Source organism: Thamnophis elegans, unplaced genomic scaffold, assembly GCF_009769535.1.
Source record: "Thamnophis elegans isolate rThaEle1 unplaced genomic scaffold, rThaEle1.pri scaffold_38_arrow_ctg1, whole genome shotgun sequence".
NCBI classification, from domain to species: Eukaryota; Metazoa; Chordata; class Lepidosauria; order Squamata; family Colubridae; genus Thamnophis; species Thamnophis elegans.
This window is the reverse complement of record NW_022473861.1, coordinates 607,468-627,914: the sequence shown is the minus strand read 5'-3', so window position 1 is coordinate 627,914 and position 20,447 is coordinate 607,468. Positions and strand designations below refer to the sequence as shown.

Sequence of the window (20,447 nt, the reverse complement as noted above, 5' to 3'; positions counted from 1 at the left end):
TGATTCATTCAGCTCTTCTTGTGCTTCAGCTCTCAGATTGTCAGTGAATTGTCTTACTCAGTTCATTCAGTTCGTCCATTCTGTTGCCTCATTCATGATCCCACCTTCATCACCTGTTGTTGTGTACTGAGATTGGTGGGTAAAGAAAGAAGACAAAATGGAACATAAGGTTAATAGGGTTTATTTCTAACAAATGGTTGCCAAATGAAGCAGCTAATACATGGCCTCTCAGCTGCTGGCAACAGCTGAGCTGCTGTTTGACAGTTCTTTATATAGGGAGTTGTAAGATGGTTTAACCAATCAGAATGCAGTATGCACTGAGAGAGGAGGAGCCAACGTCACAACGAGATGATGTGTGATCTCAATGCTCTGAGATCGCCGCCAACACTTTTGCTGCTGGGTGGTCCAAATGGACCTAAACTGTCTCGCAGAGATGGTGAATGGGAAGAATATGTCCTGCTGATCTCAGGGAAACTGCAAAGTCCCTGATTGATCCAGGAGAAGTTCTTTTAGCTGGTGACAAAAGCACAGCCCCCAGGATGTGGAGGTTGAGATGGCTCCGAAATGGAAGGAAACGGAAAGAGAAAGTTTTTTCAGCTGATACAAAAGGAAACAAAGAAAATTGTAACAACAGAGGGAAAAACAACACTGCTACTCGGAGGCTGGAGGTTTTTTGTATTGGAAACAAAACACTTTTACTTTCCTCACTGATTATTCTGGCTTGGCACTTCAAAGCCTCACTATTTGTTTATAGAGAGTGATAAGAAGAAAAGCATACAGATGTTCCTTTGAAGTATATCTTTAACCAGAGAAAAGTGAAAATTAGACCTTATTGTGAATTTATGCTTAATCTTGTAAAAACCTTCCAAGCCAGTCCAGCAGTGTTTGTCAGCTGGATATAATGGCACAATTTCAACAGCAGAAAGAAGTTTACAAAAGATAATGTTTGAAATTCAGAAATTATTAAATACATCTGAGAGAATGGAAAAGAAGTTGGAAAACCTAGAGCATTTAACAGCAAAATATGATGAAGAAGTTGGAGATGTTTATCAAGTGGAAAAAGTGGAGGTTACAGTCCTAAACACCAAAGAGAAAAATGATCATCGATGGTGAATGGTCTGTGTCTGGAAATGGAAAGAGTGGAATATGGAAATGGGGAGTTAGATGGATGGGAACTCTACCTCAGATGGCAAGACATAGAAGAAAAAGAAAAAAGAATTTATGGATTTAAAGAGAGAAATGTTATCAGTAACATCATTGATAATACCACAGATAATTAAAGATAAGCTGATCCATGAAACAGAAGAAGAGTATCGAAATTATATGAGGGACTTAATAAGCGAAGAGCTGCAAAGAGAAGTCCATGCAAATTTGATTAAGGAGATGATTAGAGGACTGATACCACAAATGGCAGAAAACATGAGATTGTTTTGCTACTACAAAGATACAGGTTGATAGAGGAAAGTGTATAATCAAAAACTAGTTAAACTTAGTGAAATTTAGTGGCAATAGATATAGTTAAATAAATAATTGATAATTATAATAATGTATACATATGTATTGCTATGATAAGTAATAATTGGATATGAATATTGAATGATACCTATGAAAGGAAGATTAGAAATTTTTTGGATATATATAAAGGTTAATTAAAAAAACGAAGTTAAATTTAGTTAAGCTTTGATTATTAGGGGGGAAATGTTATGATAAAGGATACAGTCAAATAAAGGAGGGATAATGATAACAATGTGTGTGTGTGTGTGTGTGTGTGCGCTCGCGCGCGTGCGCGTGCGCGTGCTTGCATGTGTACACCATAAGGAAATTGGATGTAAATTGTAAACAGTGATTTGGAAAGGAGAAATTTTTGTTACTAAATATTATGGATGTTTAACCAGAATAGGCCATAAGGATTTAGTGTTATTAAAGGATATTAGAAATAGCAAATGAAATGCCAGTATGTGGTTATGTTTTAAATTTTGGTATATTTTAGGATGAAGGATGTTTAAACAACTATAGTCAAATGAAAATGGAGATATGATGACGGTAACATGTATAAATATCTGAGTTAAAATACTTGAGTTAATATGAATTATGCTTGATGACTGTGGAAGAGATGAACAAAAGTCTTTTGTAACCAACTGATACACTTTCTACAGTATGTAAAGAAGAAGGATTCTTTATGTTGTGTTTGTTTTAAAAAATTTTAAAAATAAAAAAAGAATGCAGTGTACACCGACGGACCAGAGTGGAGACGATGTTCTCAGCAATATGGAGGGTTTGATTTGATTTTTGATTTGATTTGATTTGAAGTTTATTTGTATGCCGCCCTTTTCCCTGGGGGGACAAACTTTTAACATATAAGACAATACATAATTAAAAATACATAATTAAAAAACACAACATTCATACCATTATCAAAAAGAAAATAAAAAGATGAAAGGGGGGGGCTGCAAAGAGGCATTGAGGGAGAAGACATCGAGGTAGGCTGCGACTTTGATGAGAGAAAGAACAAGAGCTGAGCAAAATTGAGATGGGAGCTTCTTGCAACTGTCTGCAGGACTGGGGCCAAGACATGATTTCCCTCCCTGCCAGTCAGGCAGTGAGTGACTCGGAGGGGAGGGCCAGTTTCAGCCAGTTTTCCAAACTGAACAAAAAGTTAGTTACCAGTTCTACCAAACGAGTACGAACTGGATGAATCCCATCACTGCATTCCACTATGTAATTGCACATGCCATAAGCTCTCTGGTTTAAATGTATACATGAAAAAAGTATCAGACACACATATAAAGAGGGATGATTTATAATTTTCTTTTCATTAACTGATGCTTATCGTTCAGTTCAGGTCTAATTACAATGATAAAACACTTGGGGAAAAAGATACACACTAATAATCCAGCACTGGAGGAGATCATGGAGAAGATCTCCACAGCCAACATATATTTTCCCCTAGTGCTTAAATAAGTTGGAACAAAGCAAAGCCAAACACTGCAAAAGACCAACATGCTGAAGGTGATGAATTTGGCTTCATTGAAACTGTCAGGTAACTTCCTAGCTAGAAAAGCAGCAGAGAAGCTGATCATAGCCAGGAGGCCCATAAATCCCAAAACGCAGTAGAACATGATCGATTCCTCATTGCACTCCAGGATGACTTCTTCAGACATTGACTTCATATCAACATCTGGGTATGGTGGAAAAATTGTCCACCATACTATGCAAATAGTGGTTTGAACAAGGGAGCAGGAAAAAAGAATAAAAGTGACCATTCTTCCACCCACCCATTTCCTCATTTTGGAGCCGGGTTTGGTGGCCATAAATGCTAGAACCACTACAAAGGTCTTGGACAATACACAAGAAACTGCCACAGAGAAGATGAGCCCAAAAGCTGGTTGACGAAGGAGACACAGAATTTTGTTGGGTCTCCCAATAAATAAAAACACACAAAGGAAGGAAAGTAGGAGAGAAACAAGAAGCATGTAGGTGAGATTCCGGTTGTTGGCTTTAACAATAGGAGTATCTTTATGTTTAATGATAATGTTAAGCACCAAAGTGGTCATAAAACAAAAACAAAGAGAAAGGGCAGTAAGACTGATCCCCAGGGGTTCTTCATAGGATAAAAAGCTAATCTGCTTTGGACGGCATACATTTCTTTCAGGGTTTGGATAATAATCATCTGGGCACAGAGAGCAATCAGCCATGTCTGGAAAAGAAGAAAAGAGAGATGTACGTAAATCTGGCTTATAGACAGTTTCATACTGAACCCTTAATTCATTCTCAATTGAAATTGTCCATTCTGATCTTCATCAGGGCCATTTCAAGGCCAATGGGTATAACTATAATAGAAGTGGTATGATTCAAACAATTTAACAAACAGTTATCTTCCCTAATGACCAGGTGAGTAGGTGACTTAACATGTGACTTAGTGGGCGTGCCCAATGTGACTCAACCACATCAATGGAGCCTCGCCTTAGGCGGCATCTCACCTGGCATCCTGGCCAATTGCCTCACCTTCAAATTTTTTATGCAAAATGGAATTGCTTGAGAAACTGGGACTCCAAGACACTTGGGTTTAAATCTGATTTAAACTCATCTAATCCACCTCCATGAGTCAGGTATCAAAGTTCTACACAACTTTCTTTAATTGTACCAACCATATCCTGTTACTACCATCTATTAGAACTCCACAGGTAATCCTCAACTTGCAACCACAATTACAACAGCACTTTTGTTGCTAAGTGAGTCAGTCATTAAATGAGTTGTACCCAATGTTATGACCTATTTTGTCACAGTTGTTAACAAAACTTGGTTGTTAAGTGAATCCACTTTGCTTGTTGGAAGCCAATTGAAGACGTCACAAATGATAATCATTTGACCCAGGACACTGCAACCACCATAAATGCATGCTGGTTGGCAAGTGTCTAAATTTTGAACACACAACTGCAGGTCTTCATAAGTGTGAAGACCAATCTTAAATCACAATACAACATCCTGAGAAAGGCTAAAATGAAAATAATAGTAGATGAAACTGCAGGTAGGGATAATGTGATAAGTGAACAGCAATTTCAGCTACTCCAAATTTATTCCAATGATAATATAATTTGTTTCTACTAAATAATAAAAGAAGTCTTCTGATGTACTTATGCTACAAGTGTCCAATTTAAAAATATCTAGTTGTGGGAAATATGGAACATAATATTCAGATTACTTATGATCAAACTGGTTTCTGGATGCTTTTCCTTCTAGACAAATCTTCTTTCCCACCAGCAATCCTTTGTAAAACTTCAGCGAGTTCTCCGAACTGCACAAAATGTTAACAACCAGATCACCCGAATCAGTGCGAACCAACTGAATCTCACTTCTGTATAATAGGTACTATATGCTTATCCCCATTATATTATGAATCTCCCTACCCTTCTCCTTTGATATTTTCCCCTCTGGACATGGAAGACAATCATAACAGCAAAATGACTCCCCTTCTTTCTTGACCTTGCTGTATCCTGCCTGACAAGGATCATTACATAAAGAAAAAGGTGGTGCCTATCAAGAAATTTTTTAAAAAAGCTTTTTGATATAGAAATTTCAAGCATTATAAAAATTAAAATGCAAAGCAATCAAGAAATATTCAACCTATATCATTCATAAAGATAAGTAGAATTTCTTTTCACACAGTCAGAGCCCCAAATTTGTCTTGGAACCAGGTTTTGTAGTCTCAAAGAAGGCCAGCATAATTTTGGCTGACCTCCAGAGAAGTTCCAGCTGAAGGGTACTAGAGCATAAAAGGAACATTTTATAGGCTTTAAGCATTATTTGGCTGATGGAACTTGAATCATATTCCTTCTGTCTGCCTGGAATGGATTGAAATAAGTGAGGAGAGATGATATCTCCATTAATCATGTTTGAAGCCATGAAGGGCTTTAAAGGTTGACACCAACACCTTTAAGTGTACATCATAGCAGACTGGCAACCACAGAATAGTCATATTACATATGCCAAATAATCTCGTAGTCATTTACTAGATGCTCTGCTTCATTCTGCATTAGTTAAAACTTCTGAATTTTCACCAAGGGCAGCTTCATATCAAGGTATAATCCATAGGACAGGTCATGAGGATAACTGTGACAGTTATTTCTATACCAAATATCTCAAATGTAAACATTCAGAGAGGTCCTTTTTTCTCTTTCCTCATGGGATTTCTACAGATAGTGCTATGAATTTTCCATAAAAAATGTGACATTTGTATGCTGTATAAATGAAGGCAGAGAAACCAAGATTCATACATCTAACCTGAGGAAATCCTATTGGCCATGTAATGGAATCCAGAAAGATATTGAAGAATTTGTCAGGTGGAGCTGTTGGATCTATTCTTCCAACTTTGACCCTACGAAAGGACTGGTTTGGGAATGTGATCCAGTTGATAATATCAAATCCGCCAATGAATTCTCCATTTTCATTAAAAGTGATCTTTTCACCAACACTGTTGTTGAATGAGACACTTCTTAGAAAGGAATGAAGCTGTAATACATGATAGAGATAAAAAGAGGGAGGGAGCGAAGGAAGGAAGGAAGGAAGGAAGGAAGGAAGGAAGGAAGGAAGGAAGGAAAAAAGGAAGGATGGATTTACACTGGATATTGCTGGTTTGCTTTTATTTCAGTTGTAAATTAGGATCAAACAATACAACAATCATTTGAAAAAAGTATAGAAGCAAAAATTAATAAATACAATGAAATGATAATGTATGAACATAGAATATAAATATATCTATATCTATCTATCTACACACACACACACACACACACACACTAGCACAAACATATTGCTCATAATCACCTCACTTAGAGGTTATTTCTGTTCAATCATAATTCAGATAATTCAATCATAAATCAGGTCCAGGTAGTTCTAATTCTTTCTTTTGACTGGCTATGATGTGGGGAAATTTCAACATCTCAGAGGTGACCCAAAGTGATCCAAAATTTCAATTTCCTCCTCACCAAGTTATTTTACTATATCACAGATCATTCCCTACAAATGGTTAGAAAGGAGGGCATTATAACAGGCAAACTTTTTTTTGCATTTAGGGACTATCTGTATTGATAAAGTGCATAATGTGCAGATGCTTCTGTTCTTTAAACGTATTTGTTTCATTACAATCTTTACAATCATTACAAATAAATTTGACAATTTCATCAGGACTTTTTCACTGTATCATACTGCATCCTTCATTCCCACTTACTGACAGATTATTCAGGAAAAATAAAGGGTAGCAGTTACTAAATATGTCCAACATATTTTCTGTTTCAATCTAGAATAAACGGGAGTTATCAAGGACTCCTAGAATAAACAACATAGAACCATGGATTTTAGAGACATAAAAGCAAAGTCTGATTAAGTTTTCAAAAATTGATTTCTGAGTATAGAATAAACCTGGCATTGAGAAATAATGAGTAGAACAGCAATGCAAGTGAACCTTAATAGAAGGTCTATGATGAGATTCATGAAGAACATCATCAGGAAATGCCTTGAAAAGTTGGCATACAAAAAAGTCTGTGTGATTCACTGCAAACATTCCAATCAAATCTTCTAGAACAAAAGGTTACCAATCCTCTGATCCAGCACGTAATGGAGAGAGAGAGGATGATCTCCTTCCATCTACTTATAGACTCATCTTTAAGACAGCTAGTTTGATGGACTGAAGAATATTCAAAAGGTTCTTGCAGGAGTTTTGTAGATTGCCTATTATAATTTTAATATGAATAGATAGATAGATAGATAGATAGATAGATAGATAGATAGATAGATAGATAGATAGATAGATAGATGATAGATACATACACACATACACACATACACACATACACACATACACACATACACACATACACACATACACACATACACACATACACACATACACACATACACACATACACACATACACACATACACACATACACACATACACACATACACACATACACACACATAAACACACACACACACTCAGATGTATGTATGTGTATGTGTGTATGTATGTATATTCCAATTCAGTAAGTCATAGTCTATTTCGCTTTTAGAATCATATCATTGTCCTAAAATATGGTGCAGTTCTCTGCTTTAGATCTTACCTGCCATAACACTTGATTTGGAAACTGCTGCCTTCTTTCTTTCACTAATATTCTTTGCCTGGACTTTGATAAATACAGAGATTGCAAAGCATGTGCCACAGCATGGACTGCATTGTAAATATTATACCTCTGGCCACTCATGCGTGTTTCAAAGACAGATGTGGGAAGGGTCTCAAGTCTCTCCTGCCCAGTACATTTGTTCTCTGTTTCAGGACCGGTGAAGAAACAGTTGAATGCCTGTTCCCAGAAATATTTCCTAAAATAATCATGCTGGTTGTTGATTGGACTTATGCTTTCAAGAAACTTTGGAAAGTCTTCAATCTCCTTTGTGTGAACTGCAAAGGATAAAGCCCCTTGCAAGAAATGGATATTCCACGATTTATGAAAGGATATCGAAGTGTACTCTGTCTGAGCTGTTGTCACCCAGATTTTTGTCTTCTTTGGTATATCATCCACTTCTGCCAATTGCAAGTACATTCTCAGAAAAGTTATGGACCTACTTTCACCATATAAGACTATGACATTGGCTGTGCTCCTCATTAGAACTTGGTATATTTGGAATCCATCATCTATTACTTGGTTATAATCAATGTAAAAAGCTACATAAGGAAAGTCTTGTATGAAATCAAAGCAGATGCCATGCTGAGAAAACATGGGAAGAACCTGCTGGACAAATTTCTCTCCATTGTCATCATTCACAGCAAGAACTCCAATCCAGATCCACCTAAAATGCAACAATAACTGGAGAAGAGCCGTATGCTGGTGGGATTCGTTTGGAAACATTTGTTGGAGGAAAACTGCTTGAGTCTCTTCATCCATCACTGGTGCAGAACCATATGTCAGCTAAAGGAAGTAAAAAACAAAGATTGTTGTGAGCCTCTGAAAATGTGTACATACAATTGAATCGTAGGGTGTCCTTGAGCTTATATACTAAAACATGCACCAAATATTTGCATTTATTTCCACATCTTTATGGAACAAAAAGGGAAGGGGCAGCGTGTAGCAGAGTTTAATCTGTGGCTAAACGAGTGGTGTAAAAGGGAAGGCTTTGATTTTATTAGTCACGATGTCTGAAGCTGGTCCAATGAAAAAGTGTACAAAAGAGATGGTTTGCACCCTTCCAAGAAAGGGACTGAGTTACTTGGCATGAAATTCACAGATTTTCTGGATAAACATTTAAACTGAACAGCGGGGACAGAGAATTAATTGATACAGAACATTTCTGTCCCCAGCAATCTAAAATGCATAGGGTTATCAGTGCATGTAACATAGATGTTTGTGTGGGTAAGATTTTCAGTCCTGCTGCCAAGCAAAACCAAGCATTTAATAGTGAGTGCCATACCATGTGCACAAATCATATAAATGGCAAGAAAATAGGGCCAGTCAGGCATAACATAGGTTATGTAGACAGTAAACACAGGGTCAGTCAGAATGGACTCAAATGTCTAAACACCAATGCACGATGAGGAAAAAACATGGTGAATTAGAAATTCAAGTAAATGAGGGCAGATATGATATTGTTGCCATTACAGAAATTTGGTGGGGTGAAACCCACAAATGGAACATACAGCTCGAAAGATTTAAACAATTTAAAAGAAATAGACCAAATAAAAGATGAGGTGGAGTTGCACTGTATATAAGAAATAACTACATCTCTACAGAAATGGAGCATAACAATGATGAAAACTATCTTGAATGCATTTGGGTCAATATTAAAGTGGGGAAGTAAATGACATTGCCATATGTCTATACTATATACCGAACCAAGCAGAGGAAGTAGATGAACTTTTTGCTAGTCAGCTAACTAAGGTATGTAGGAAGCACACCACAATAGTAATGGGGGATTTTAACTACCCTGACATCAGCTGGGAATCAAACTCTGCACCAAGTGGAAGATCCAACAGGTTCCTAACAAACCTAGCAGACAACTTTATTTCCCCAAAAGTAGACAAGGGGACAGGGGGATCAGCCATTTTGGATTTAATTTTCACTAACAGGGAGGAAGTGATAGAAGGTGTTTAAGCTACAGGAACTTTGGGGCAAGTGATCATGCAATATTGGAATTCAACATTATGCAAACACAAGTAGTAGAACAAAGTCAAACTAGAATCTTGGGCTTTAAGAGAGCTAATTTCAATAAACTTAGAGAGAGCTTCGTAAGGATTCCATGGATGAGAATCATCAAAGGGAAAACAACTCAAGAAGTTTGGGAAATTTTGAAAAATGAGATTATAAAAGCCCAGTCTAGCACAATAATAATGAAGAAGAAAAATAACAGCTCCCCAAAGAAACCAGCATGACTGCATAAAGAACTCTCTGACAAATTGAAAGACAAAAAGGATAAGAATAAAAAGTGGAAAGAGGGGGACATAACTAAGGCAGAATATCAGCAAATAGCCCGAGACTATAAAGATGAACTGAGGAAAGCTAAGGCTCACAATGAAGAAAGGCTTGCCAAAAAAGTAAAAAATAACAAAAAAAGCTTCTTCCAACATGTTAAAAACAAGAAAATAGTTAAGGAAACAATTGGTCCATTGCTGGGAGAAAATGGCAAGAAGGTTGACAAGCAACAGGGAGAAAGCAGAACTATTTAACTCATTTTTTTGCATCTGTCTTTACCCAAAGAGAAAATACAGTCCAACCCATCAAAAACAGCACCACAAAAATCAGATTAGGAACACAAGTTGAAATAGGAAAGAAAATGGTAAGTGAGCACCTGTCTACCCTAGACGAGTTCAAATCACCAAGACCGGATGGATTACACCCCAGGGTTCTGAAGGGACTGGCAGATGAGATATTAGAACCACTGAACTATATCTTACAGAGATCCTGGAGCACTGGGGAACTGCCAGAGGACTGGAAAAGAGCTGATGTGGTTCCCATCTTCAAAAAAGGGGAAAAAAATACATCCAGGAAACTACAGACCTATCGGCCTGACCTCAATACCAGGGAAGATTCTGGAAAAGAAAATCAAGCAACAAATTAGCAAACACATAGAAGTAAACAAAGTAATAGCCAAAAGCCAATATGGGTTTGTCAAAACAGATCATGACAGACTAATCTTATTGCATTCTTTGACAAAGTGACAAAATTAGTGGACCAGAGGAATGCCATCGATATAATTTACTTGGACTTCAGTAAGGCATTTCATAAAGTAGACCATAACCTACTACTAGATAAAGTAGAAAAAATGTGGGTTAGACAGCATCACCACCAGATGGATTCGTAACTAGCTGACTAACCACACTCAATGAGTAGTCCTCAATGGAACTGCATCTACATGGAGGGAAGTATGCAGTGGAGTATCCCAAGGCTCTGTTTTAGGCCCAGTACTCAACATCTTCATCAATGATTTGGATGAGGGGATAAATGGGAAACTCATCAAATTTGCAGATGACACCAAGCTGGCAGGAATAGCCAACACTCCAGAAGATAGGTTTAAGATACAAAAGGATCTTGACAAACTTGGGCACTATCTAATAAAATGAAATTCAATGGTGAAAAAAGTAAGGTTCTCCATTTAGGCAAGAAAAACAAAATGCACATGTACAGTATGGGTGGTACCTTGCTCAATAGTAGTAACTGTGAGATGGATCTTGGAATCCTAGTGGACAACCATTTAAATATGAGCCAGCAGTGTGCAGCAGCTGCCAAAAAAGCCAACACAGTTCTAGGCTGCATAAACAGAGGGATAGAATCAAGATCACGTGAAGTGTTACTACCACTTTATAATGCCTTGGTAAGACCACACTCAGAATATTGAATTCAGGTTTGGTCACCATGATGTAAAAAAGATATGGAGACTCTAGAAAGAGTGTAGAGAAGAGCAACAAAGATGATTAGGGGATGGGAGGCTAAAACATATGAAGAACGGTTGCAGGAACTGGGTATGTCTAGTTTAATGAAAAGATGGACTAGGGGAGACATGATAGTAGTGTTCCAATATCTCAGGGGCTGCCACAAAGAAGAGGGAGTCAAACTATTCCCCAAAGTACCTGAGGGTAGAACAAGAAGCAATGAGTGGGAACTAATCAAGGAGAGAAGCAACTAAGAACTGAGGAGTAATTTCCTGACAGTTAGAACAATTAATATGTGGAACAGCTTGTCTCCAGAAGTTGTGAAAGCCCCAACACTGGTAGTCTTTAAGAGATAGAGGGAGTAAATAGCTGATGTCGTGACGACACAATGTGCGATCTCGGAGCCCCAGTCGATACTTTTGCCGCTGGATGGTCCATCTGGACCTAAACTGTCCCGAAGAGACGGTGACAGGGAAGATTACATCTTGCTTATTTCAGGGACATTTCAAAGTCCCTGATTGATCCAAGAGAATCTCTTCTTGCCAGCAACAAAAAGCACAGCCTCAAGCTGCTGAAGTCAGGACAGCTCCACAACAGGAGGAAAGCGGAAAGAGAAAGCATGTCCATCTGGAGAGGAAATTTTATTTTTATAAAAGACTGCCAAAAAAAGATTGAAGTTAAATCAAATTGGTAAAGAAAAGGAAATAAGCGGTGGAATCAGCATAATTGGACAGTGTTATCTTTTTTTATTTTTTTCTATTGATGGAAGTTTTGCAAATATTTTTTACTTTTACTTGGATTTTCTTCTTCTATTTCTTTTTATCTATGGATTAATTTTTTTTCCTTTACTTCTACAATATTGGTTGGGATGGATTTTTTCTTTTTATTTGGTTTCATTTAAGAACTTAATTTCTTCAAGCCTGAAACATAAGAAGATTTAAAAGGTATATCAATAGGGTAGTAATGTGAGTGGGGAAAGAAGTTACACTGCCACTTGGTGGTTGGAGGTTGGAAACATTGTTTTTTTTTCTTTTTACCCTTTGATCATTTTGACCTTGCACTTCAAAGGCTTCAGCTTGTTTATAAAGAAGGGCATGGATTGTTTATGCAGGTGCTCTCTGGATGTTTGTTGCTAGCTGGAAAGAAGTAAAAACAAAGATTTGTTTTTAAACCAGAGTGGCTGTGTTTATTAATTGGAAGGATGACACAAATTGACAAAAACCCATAACATTGCAACAGATTATGTCTGGAATTCAAAGGTTATTAGAAACAACAGAGAGAATTGAGAAGAGATTGGAAAATATTGAAAATATAAACTTAATGTGGCAAAACCTGATGGAGTAATGGAAGATACTAAGCAAATAGAAGATATTCAGCAAATGGAAAAAGTGGAGGCTGGAGTCCTAAAAACCCATGGGGGAGATGAACAAAGAGGCAAGATAACCGTGGATATTGACAGTGAACTGAGTGTGGTTGGAGATAGAAAGAGTGGAATAAGGAAAGGGAGGATAGATGGAAAGGTGTTTTACTACAGATTTCAAGATATAGAAGAAGAAGAAAGAGAAGAATGGATGGATTTAAGGAGAGAAATTTTGATCAAAACATTACTGATAACCAAAGATAAACTGATTAAGAAGCTGATGGAGGGTTTTGAGATTTTACAAGATATGTAATAAGCAACAAGTTGCGAAGAGAAGTCCAAACAAATTTGATTAAGGAAATAACTAGAAGACCAACTTCACAAATGGCAAAAGAAACAGGACTACACTATTACTGGAAAGACACGGGTTGAGATATGAAAATTAATAATAAAGCACTAGTTAAATTTAGTTAAAATTAGAGCTTTATGTTAAAAATGTAGTGATAATGATAAAGTTAGGTAAATAATTGATAATGATAACAGTGTACACATATATATTGGTTTGACAAGAAGAAATTTGGTATACATTTTTAAAAGGTGAAAAAAGGGGGAAAAGTAAGTTAAACATAGTCAAACTATCGCTAAATAAATGACTGATAATGATAATAATGTAATAATTTGTATTGATAAGATAAAAGGGAAAATTGGATATAAATTGTATACAATGATTAAGAAAAGAGGTTTAAAAATTTTGTCAAAATTAGAGCATTATGTTAAAAATGTGGTGTTAATGGATAAAGTTAGATAAAGGATAACAATGTATATATAATGATAAGAGGAAATTTGGTAAATATTTAAATGGTGAAAAAAAGGGGGGAAAGTAAGTTAAACTTAGTCAAACTATTGTTAAATGAATGCCTGATAATGATAACAATGTAATAAATTATATTAACAGGATAAAAGGGAAATTGGATATAAATTGTAAACAATGATTAAGAAAAGAGGTTTAATTTTTTTTTGTTATTAAATATAATTATTATTTTTTTATTTTGAATGTGTTATAAAGGTATAATGTGGTTAGATGATATTGAAAATAGATAAGGGAATGCCACTATGTGGTTTTGTTTTAATTTTGGAATGTTTGTTATAAAGGGATGTTAAAATAACTATAATCATATGAAGGATGAGGTATGATGATAACAATATATGTGTGTGATGTAAAATAGATAATTTGATATGAATCAGAGGTGATGACTGAGGAAGAGATGCACAAAAATTCTTTGTAACCAATTGACACACTTTCTATAATTGGTAATGAAGAATAATTTTGTTTGTTTTTTATTCAAAAAATTAAAAAATGGGAAAAAAGAAGATGTTGGATAGCAATCTGTCTGAAACAATATAGGGCTACCTGCCTAGGCAGGGGATTAGACTAGAAGACCTCCAAGGTCCCTTCCAACTCTTGTATTGTATTGTATTGTATTGTATTGTATTGCATTGCATTGCATTGCATTGCGTTGCATTGCATTGCATTGCATTGCATTGCATTGCATTGCACTGCACTGCACTGCACTGCATTGCATTGCACTGTATTTTATTGCATCATACTCATCAAAGATGCTTTTTCAGCTCTGACTGGATGGTGAGGAATATACTTCTTGCATGCAGCTAAAACATGGCACAACATAGGAGAACAAAAACATCAGGACTAGAGTCGTCAGTCCATCTGCATTTAGAAGACGAAAGGCCACTCTTTTGAAGGTAGCAAAGTTCACATTTTGGACAAAGAGAACCACTGGTTTGAAAAATGGGTCAAAGAGGCTACCTATGTCAAAAGCCATCTCTCAACAGAGAGGGAGGGATGCAACATCATCTGTCTCCAAGCTACAGCCCAGTCCTCTCAACAATTCCAAGAAAGCTCCACACCCATTTGCACCACTCAGGTGACCCTGATGGCCACAGATAAATCTCCAGGTGGCCTTAACACCTCACTAAAAGAATGCAAATGACCAGCTGTCTGCAAGGAGTATATAACCTAGTCAGTCTTCACTCTTACCTGAGGAACTTTGTAGATGCTCAGAATAGTTGCACCATGGAGACAGATGTCAGGACCCGCAAGGACAGCAGCCAGATTTTTGGGTACCCCACATTTGTAGTTAGGAATGAATCTGCCCTGGGTGAAGGGAAGCCCCATGGAAGCGAGGTAAGTCCAACCTGGACTAAAATTGCTGTTGTAGATGTGAAAGCCCAGCGTGACATTGGGCAGCATCTGAGGATTTTCATTGATCTCCTTGAGAGCAAACACTAAAGCCAGAATGTGCTGGTAGTTTTGATAAAATATTCTGTAACAAGAATTACATAACACATTGAAAAGAGTCTGCTTCAGATGATGGCATGTCCAATCTTCTAGATCTATATCTCGAAGAAAGAAACTAAATTTTCCTACAATTATATCAATTTAAATATTAATCATCGGTAATAGTTCCCTCAGATATTATTTGTTTGCATCATGCTCAGAAATTTATATTCTCGACCTAGACTGAGAGTTTGAGAGTTTGAGAGTTTATTAACATTTATAGGCTGCCCTTTTCCCTGAGGGGACTCAGGGCGGCTTACATAAAATCAGGAGGGGGGAATACAAACAATGACGTAGACACACATAGAGTAAAAATAATGAACAACATTCATTCATCATTCGGGAGGGGCGGCTATCTTTGTCCCCAGGCCTGACGGGCTAGCCAGGTCTTGAGGGCTATGCGGAAGGCCTGGACGGTGGTGAGAGTACGAATCTCCACGGGGAGCTCGTTCCAAAGGGTCGGAGCTACTACTGAAAAGGCTCTCCTCCTTGTAGTTGCCAGCCGGCACTGGCTGGCAGATGGAATTCGGAGGAGGCCCAATCTGTGAGATCTAATTGGTCGCAGGGAGGTAATTGGCAGAAGGCGGTCTCTCAAGTACGCAGACCCACTACCATGAAGGGCTTTATGGGTGACTAGTAGCACCTTGAAGCGCACCCGGAGATCGACAGGTAGCCAGCGCAGCTCGCGGAGGATAGGTGTTGTGTGGGTGAACCGAGGTGCACCCACGATCACTCGCGCGGCCGCGTTCTGGACTAGCTGAAGTTGCCGGATGCTCTTCAAGGGCAGCCCCATGTAGAGCACATTGCAGTATTCCAGCCTAGAGGTCACAAGGGCCCGAGTGACTGTTGTGAGAGCCTCCCGATTCAGGTAGGGCCGCAACTGGCGCACCAGGCGAACCTGGGCAAATGCCCCCCTGGTCACAGCCGTCAGGTGGTGATCAAAGGATAGCTGTGGATCCAGGAGGACTCCCAAGTTGCGAACCCTCTCTGAGGGGTGTAGAATTTGACCCCCCAGCCTGAGTGATGGAATATTGGTCGAATCTTTGGGAGGGAAGCACTGAATTAGATATAGTTTGTCATAATGGATTTATAATCTGCTTTCATGCGGCAATTAAATGTACATTGAAAATAAATTAAAGTATCCTAAGTTTGAGAAAATGGTATTTCTGGGTATTATAGCTCAGAGGAAAAAATCTTGAGCATCATATAATTAAACAATTGGACTCAGAGCTGGAAAAATCAATCAATTAGAAACATACATAAGTCCGTCTTGAATTTCCTCAGAAGGATGTCGACTGAAATCAGTGGGATCAGAAAATGACAAGAACACAGAAATGATGCTACCAATGCTAACGTCTCCAAGCTGATGATATGTGTGATGGATAGGAACAGGTTCATCATGGTCGCATTGAATATTAGGATTCTGGCATGCCACTTGAAGCATTACTATCAACAATGATACCATCAATGCTACCATCATCCATAGAAGTCTTCTTTTGGTATACAAATGTTCCTGTCTGCAACATGATTCTTGAAGGTGTCCAAGTAGAACAGTCTGACATGGCCTCATCAGCTGTTTTGCAGCAGTGATAGACAGTAATATCTACCACTGTTTATACTCACAGAGTTGTAAGGGCTTCTAGTTTGAATGTCATGGAAAACATTGCCAAAGCTGTCATGGTCGGCTTATTGTTTTGCCTTGGAGTCCCATAGGATTTGGAAGTTAATTTCATAATAATAGAGAGACAAGTATCTGTATGGAGATTTCTTATATTCACAACTCACCCCCCAAAAAATGACAGCCCTCTGAGAGATGAAGTGATGGAAAAAAATAAACAAAAGCACTATATATCTCAGTGTAGAAATGTGGAAACAGAAATAGAAGTAGATAATAATAATAAAAGTAGATAAGAGTAGATGATAATCCACCAGTTGCTTTCGTAACTAGTTGACCAACTACGTTCAACATGTGGTCCTCAATGGAACTGCATCAACATGGAGAGAAGTATGCAGTGGGGTACCCCAAGTCTCTGTTTAAGCTCCAGTACTCTTTAACATCTCTATCAAATATTTGGACCAGGGGATAGATGGGGAACTCATCAAATTTGCAGATGATGGCAAGCTAGCAGGAATTGCCAACACTGTAGAAGATAGACTTAAGATCTAGAAGGATCTTGACAGACTTGAACATTGGATGCTATCTAACAAAATGAAATTCAATGGTGAAAAAAGTAAGGTTCTACATTTAGGCAAGAAAAACAAAATGCACAGGTACAGTATATGTGGTATCTTGCTCAATAATGAGGGGGGGGGATCTTGTTCTCCTAGTGGACTCAAATGTGAGACAGCAGTGTGCTGCAGCTGCCAAAAAAGCCAACATAGTTCTAGGTAGAATTAACAGAGAGATAGAATCAAGATCAGGTGAAGTGTTAATACCACTTTATAATACCTTGAACAGGCCACACTTGGAAAAATGCATCCAGTTTTGGTCACCACAATGTAAAAATTTTGTTGAGACTCTAGATAGAATACAGAGAAGACCAACAAAGATGATTAGAGAAGTGTAAAACATATGAAGAACGGTTAAAGGAACTGGGTATGTCTAGTTTAACGAAGAAAGGACCAGGGGTGACATGATAGCAGTTTTCCAATATCTCCGGGGCTGCCACAAGGAAGAGGGCGCAAAGATATTATCCAAAGCACCTGAGGGCAGAACAAGAAACAATGGATGGAAACTAATCAAGGAGAGAAGCAACTTAGAACTAAGGAGAAATTTCCTGACATTTGGAACAATTAATCAGTGGAACAACTTGCCTCCAGAAATTGTAAATGATGCAACACTGGAATTTTTTATGAAGACACTGGAAAACCATTTGTCAGAAGTAGTTTAGAATTTCCTGCCTGATCAGGGAGTTGGATTAGAAGACCTCCACGGTCCCTTCCTACTCTTTTATTCTATTCTAAGATTGATTCTATTGTAATAAAGCTGACACAGATTTAGAAATAGAACTAAGAATTACAAAAGTAGAAGACAGGATGTTTTTTGAAATGTGTTTGAATATTAATAGCACGGTTTGGTAGTTAGGCTATTGGTTTTAATCTCTAAGCTTGGCAATTTGGTTCCAAACTTTTCATCACCATTAGAGAAGACATTGTTAGTGCCTTTTCAATTTTGAATTCAAAACACACTGATGCAGTCTCTTCAAATGGTGATGAAACATTTGCAATCAAGTTGCCAAGCTCGGAGCTCAAACCAACAGCCTAAATATGATTATTTTTAATTATTAATTAAAACTACTCTTTCACTCCCCAGGCCTGACAGCTCATATTAACACAGATAACTTCCAATTTAACTGTAATATAGAAAGTCATTTTTCCCGTTTATCTTCTTGAACTGAAGTGATTCTTTAGTAATTCTTCCAGTTTATAATATTATATATTTATAAAATTAGAAAATTATGATAGGCATTGTCAAGAAAAAGAAAAAAATAAATTAAAGCCAAATAAATATAAATTAATTTTGCTATTTGATATGTAGGAAACACATCATAGTAGTAAAGGGTGATTCTAATTATTTGACATCAAACTGGAAAACAAACACTGCATCTAGTGGGAGATCAACACATTCCTGACTAACTTACTGACAACTTTGTCATCCAAAAGATAGAGGAGGGAACTAGAGGGGCTACCATTAATGGATCTAATGAGCCACAATGGGACAGTGGTTACAGTGCAGTACTTCAGGGTACTTCTCCTGACTGTCGGCTGCTGGCTGCCTGAAAATTGGCAGTTCAAATCTCACCAGGCTCAAAGTTGACTCAGCCTTCCATCCTTCCATGGTGGGTAAAATGAGGACCCAAAATTGTTGGGGACAATATGCTGACTCTCTAAGCCCCTTAGAAAGGGGCTGTAAATCACTGTAAAGTACTATCTAAGTCTGTTCTATTGCTATTGCTAATTCTTACTAACAGAGAAAAAGGTGGTCTTAGAATGGGTTAAAATTGCCAGAACTTTGGGTGAATGTGACCATGTCTTATTGGAATTGAATATAATGCAAACACAAGCAACAGAACATAAACCATTTTCTTAGACTTTAATCCAATGCAAATTAAAAAAAATCCAAGGTACCATGCAATAAATAATGTAACAAATTAACATCTGGGAGAAAACTCAGTTCTTCACATCCTTGAAGAAGATAAAAATCATACAGAGGGAGCTTTTTCATAAGGTGGACACTGAAACCGATAAGTCCTACGTAATGAATCTAGGAAAACTTGTCGCAGCTAACTTGCTGCAGCCAGGTGATGATAGGAAAATTCCAAGCAAGACAAGAACTACACTAATATGGAAGAAATAATGGAATAGGATAATTTAACAAAGGAGTGACAAATGAAATGCAAATGGTAAAAATTAAAATATTTTAAAATTACTTTAAATATGCCCCATGCATCTATGTAGTAAATTATACATTTGTCATGTATTTTCACATTATAAGCTGAGTTAGCTATCTGGGCATCAGATATAACGTATAAACCATTTGTTAATTTGGCAGTAATCCTATTACCTTCTTTTTCAATTATACAGTTATCTCCCCTAAGGGTTACTACATAGCCAATATTAACTAGAGCCCTTATTGATAATAAATTAAATTTCAGTTTAGGTACATATAACATTGGTAACTTCTCCTTTAGGAATGAACAACATGCATTACCTTCACCAGCCGCCTTCACCTTCCATCCTTTTGCTGAACATACATGTTCCTTGCTCGTGGTCATTTTTACAAATCTTTTTCTATCTCTAGCAATGCACTGTGATGCTCCACTATCAATAACCCATGAATCATGGTTTATAGGTGCATTGCTAGACATAGCCAAAGTAGACATCGCTAAGTTGACATTAGCATTTTTTCTAGCCCTTCCGACATTCTGTTGTTTTGCCTTTTTACAGAACCTAGCTATATGTCCCTTAGCCCCACAAGAATAACATTTTTGAACAATATAGGCAGTAGAAGGTGACTCCTCATGTTGTGGTGGCTTCTATTTCAATTGTTCCCTCTCCATCCTTCTTCTTGACTCTTCCAAAAGTCATACAGTAATTTCAGTCAAGGTTAGTTCATTTCGGGTTAGGACTTCAAGAGAAGATATAAAAACATCATAACTCTCATCCAGTGAGGAGAATATGATATAAACTTGATGTAGCTCAGAAAAGATTAGTTCTTTTTCATGTAGCTCCTGAAAAACCCCTTTCATAAAGTTTAAATGAGCTAACATATCTCCACCTTTCAGAAGACGTGCCCTAAACAGTTTTCATGTAAG

General features: G+C 37.4%; 1 protein-coding gene across 1 annotated transcript; it reads right to left on the bottom strand.

The window, feature by feature from the left end:
• Positions 1–2,798: 2,798 nt before the first annotated feature.
• Positions 2,799–16,609, bottom strand: LOC116523513 (vomeronasal type-2 receptor 26-like). Its single transcript, XM_032238629.1, has 6 exons — positions 16,392–16,609; positions 14,833–15,118; positions 7,747–8,462; positions 5,782–5,971; positions 4,908–5,034; positions 2,799–3,697 (listed from the first exon to the last, which is right to left on the bottom strand). Exons 1-6 carry the CDS (start codon positions 16,607–16,609, stop codon positions 2,799–2,801), a joined length of 2,436 nt encoding a protein of 811 aa, XP_032094520.1.
• Between the last annotated feature and the right edge of the window lie 3,838 nt (positions 16,610–20,447).

Bases quoted from the DNA above. Each gene is read 5' to 3' on its own strand.
- LOC116523513 (XM_032238629.1), bottom strand. From the start codon at position 16,609: ATGGTAGCATTGATGGTATCATTGTTGATAGTAATGCTTCAAGTGGCA. The intron at 5,972-7,746 runs GTATAATATTTA...ATTCAACAACAG, and splicing joins ACACGCATGAGTGGCCAGAG to TGTTGGTGAAAAGATCACTT. The intron at 5,035-5,781 runs GTTAGATGTATG...ATTTCTTGATAG, and splicing joins GGCCAATAGGATTTCCTCAG to GCACCACCTTTTTCTTTATG.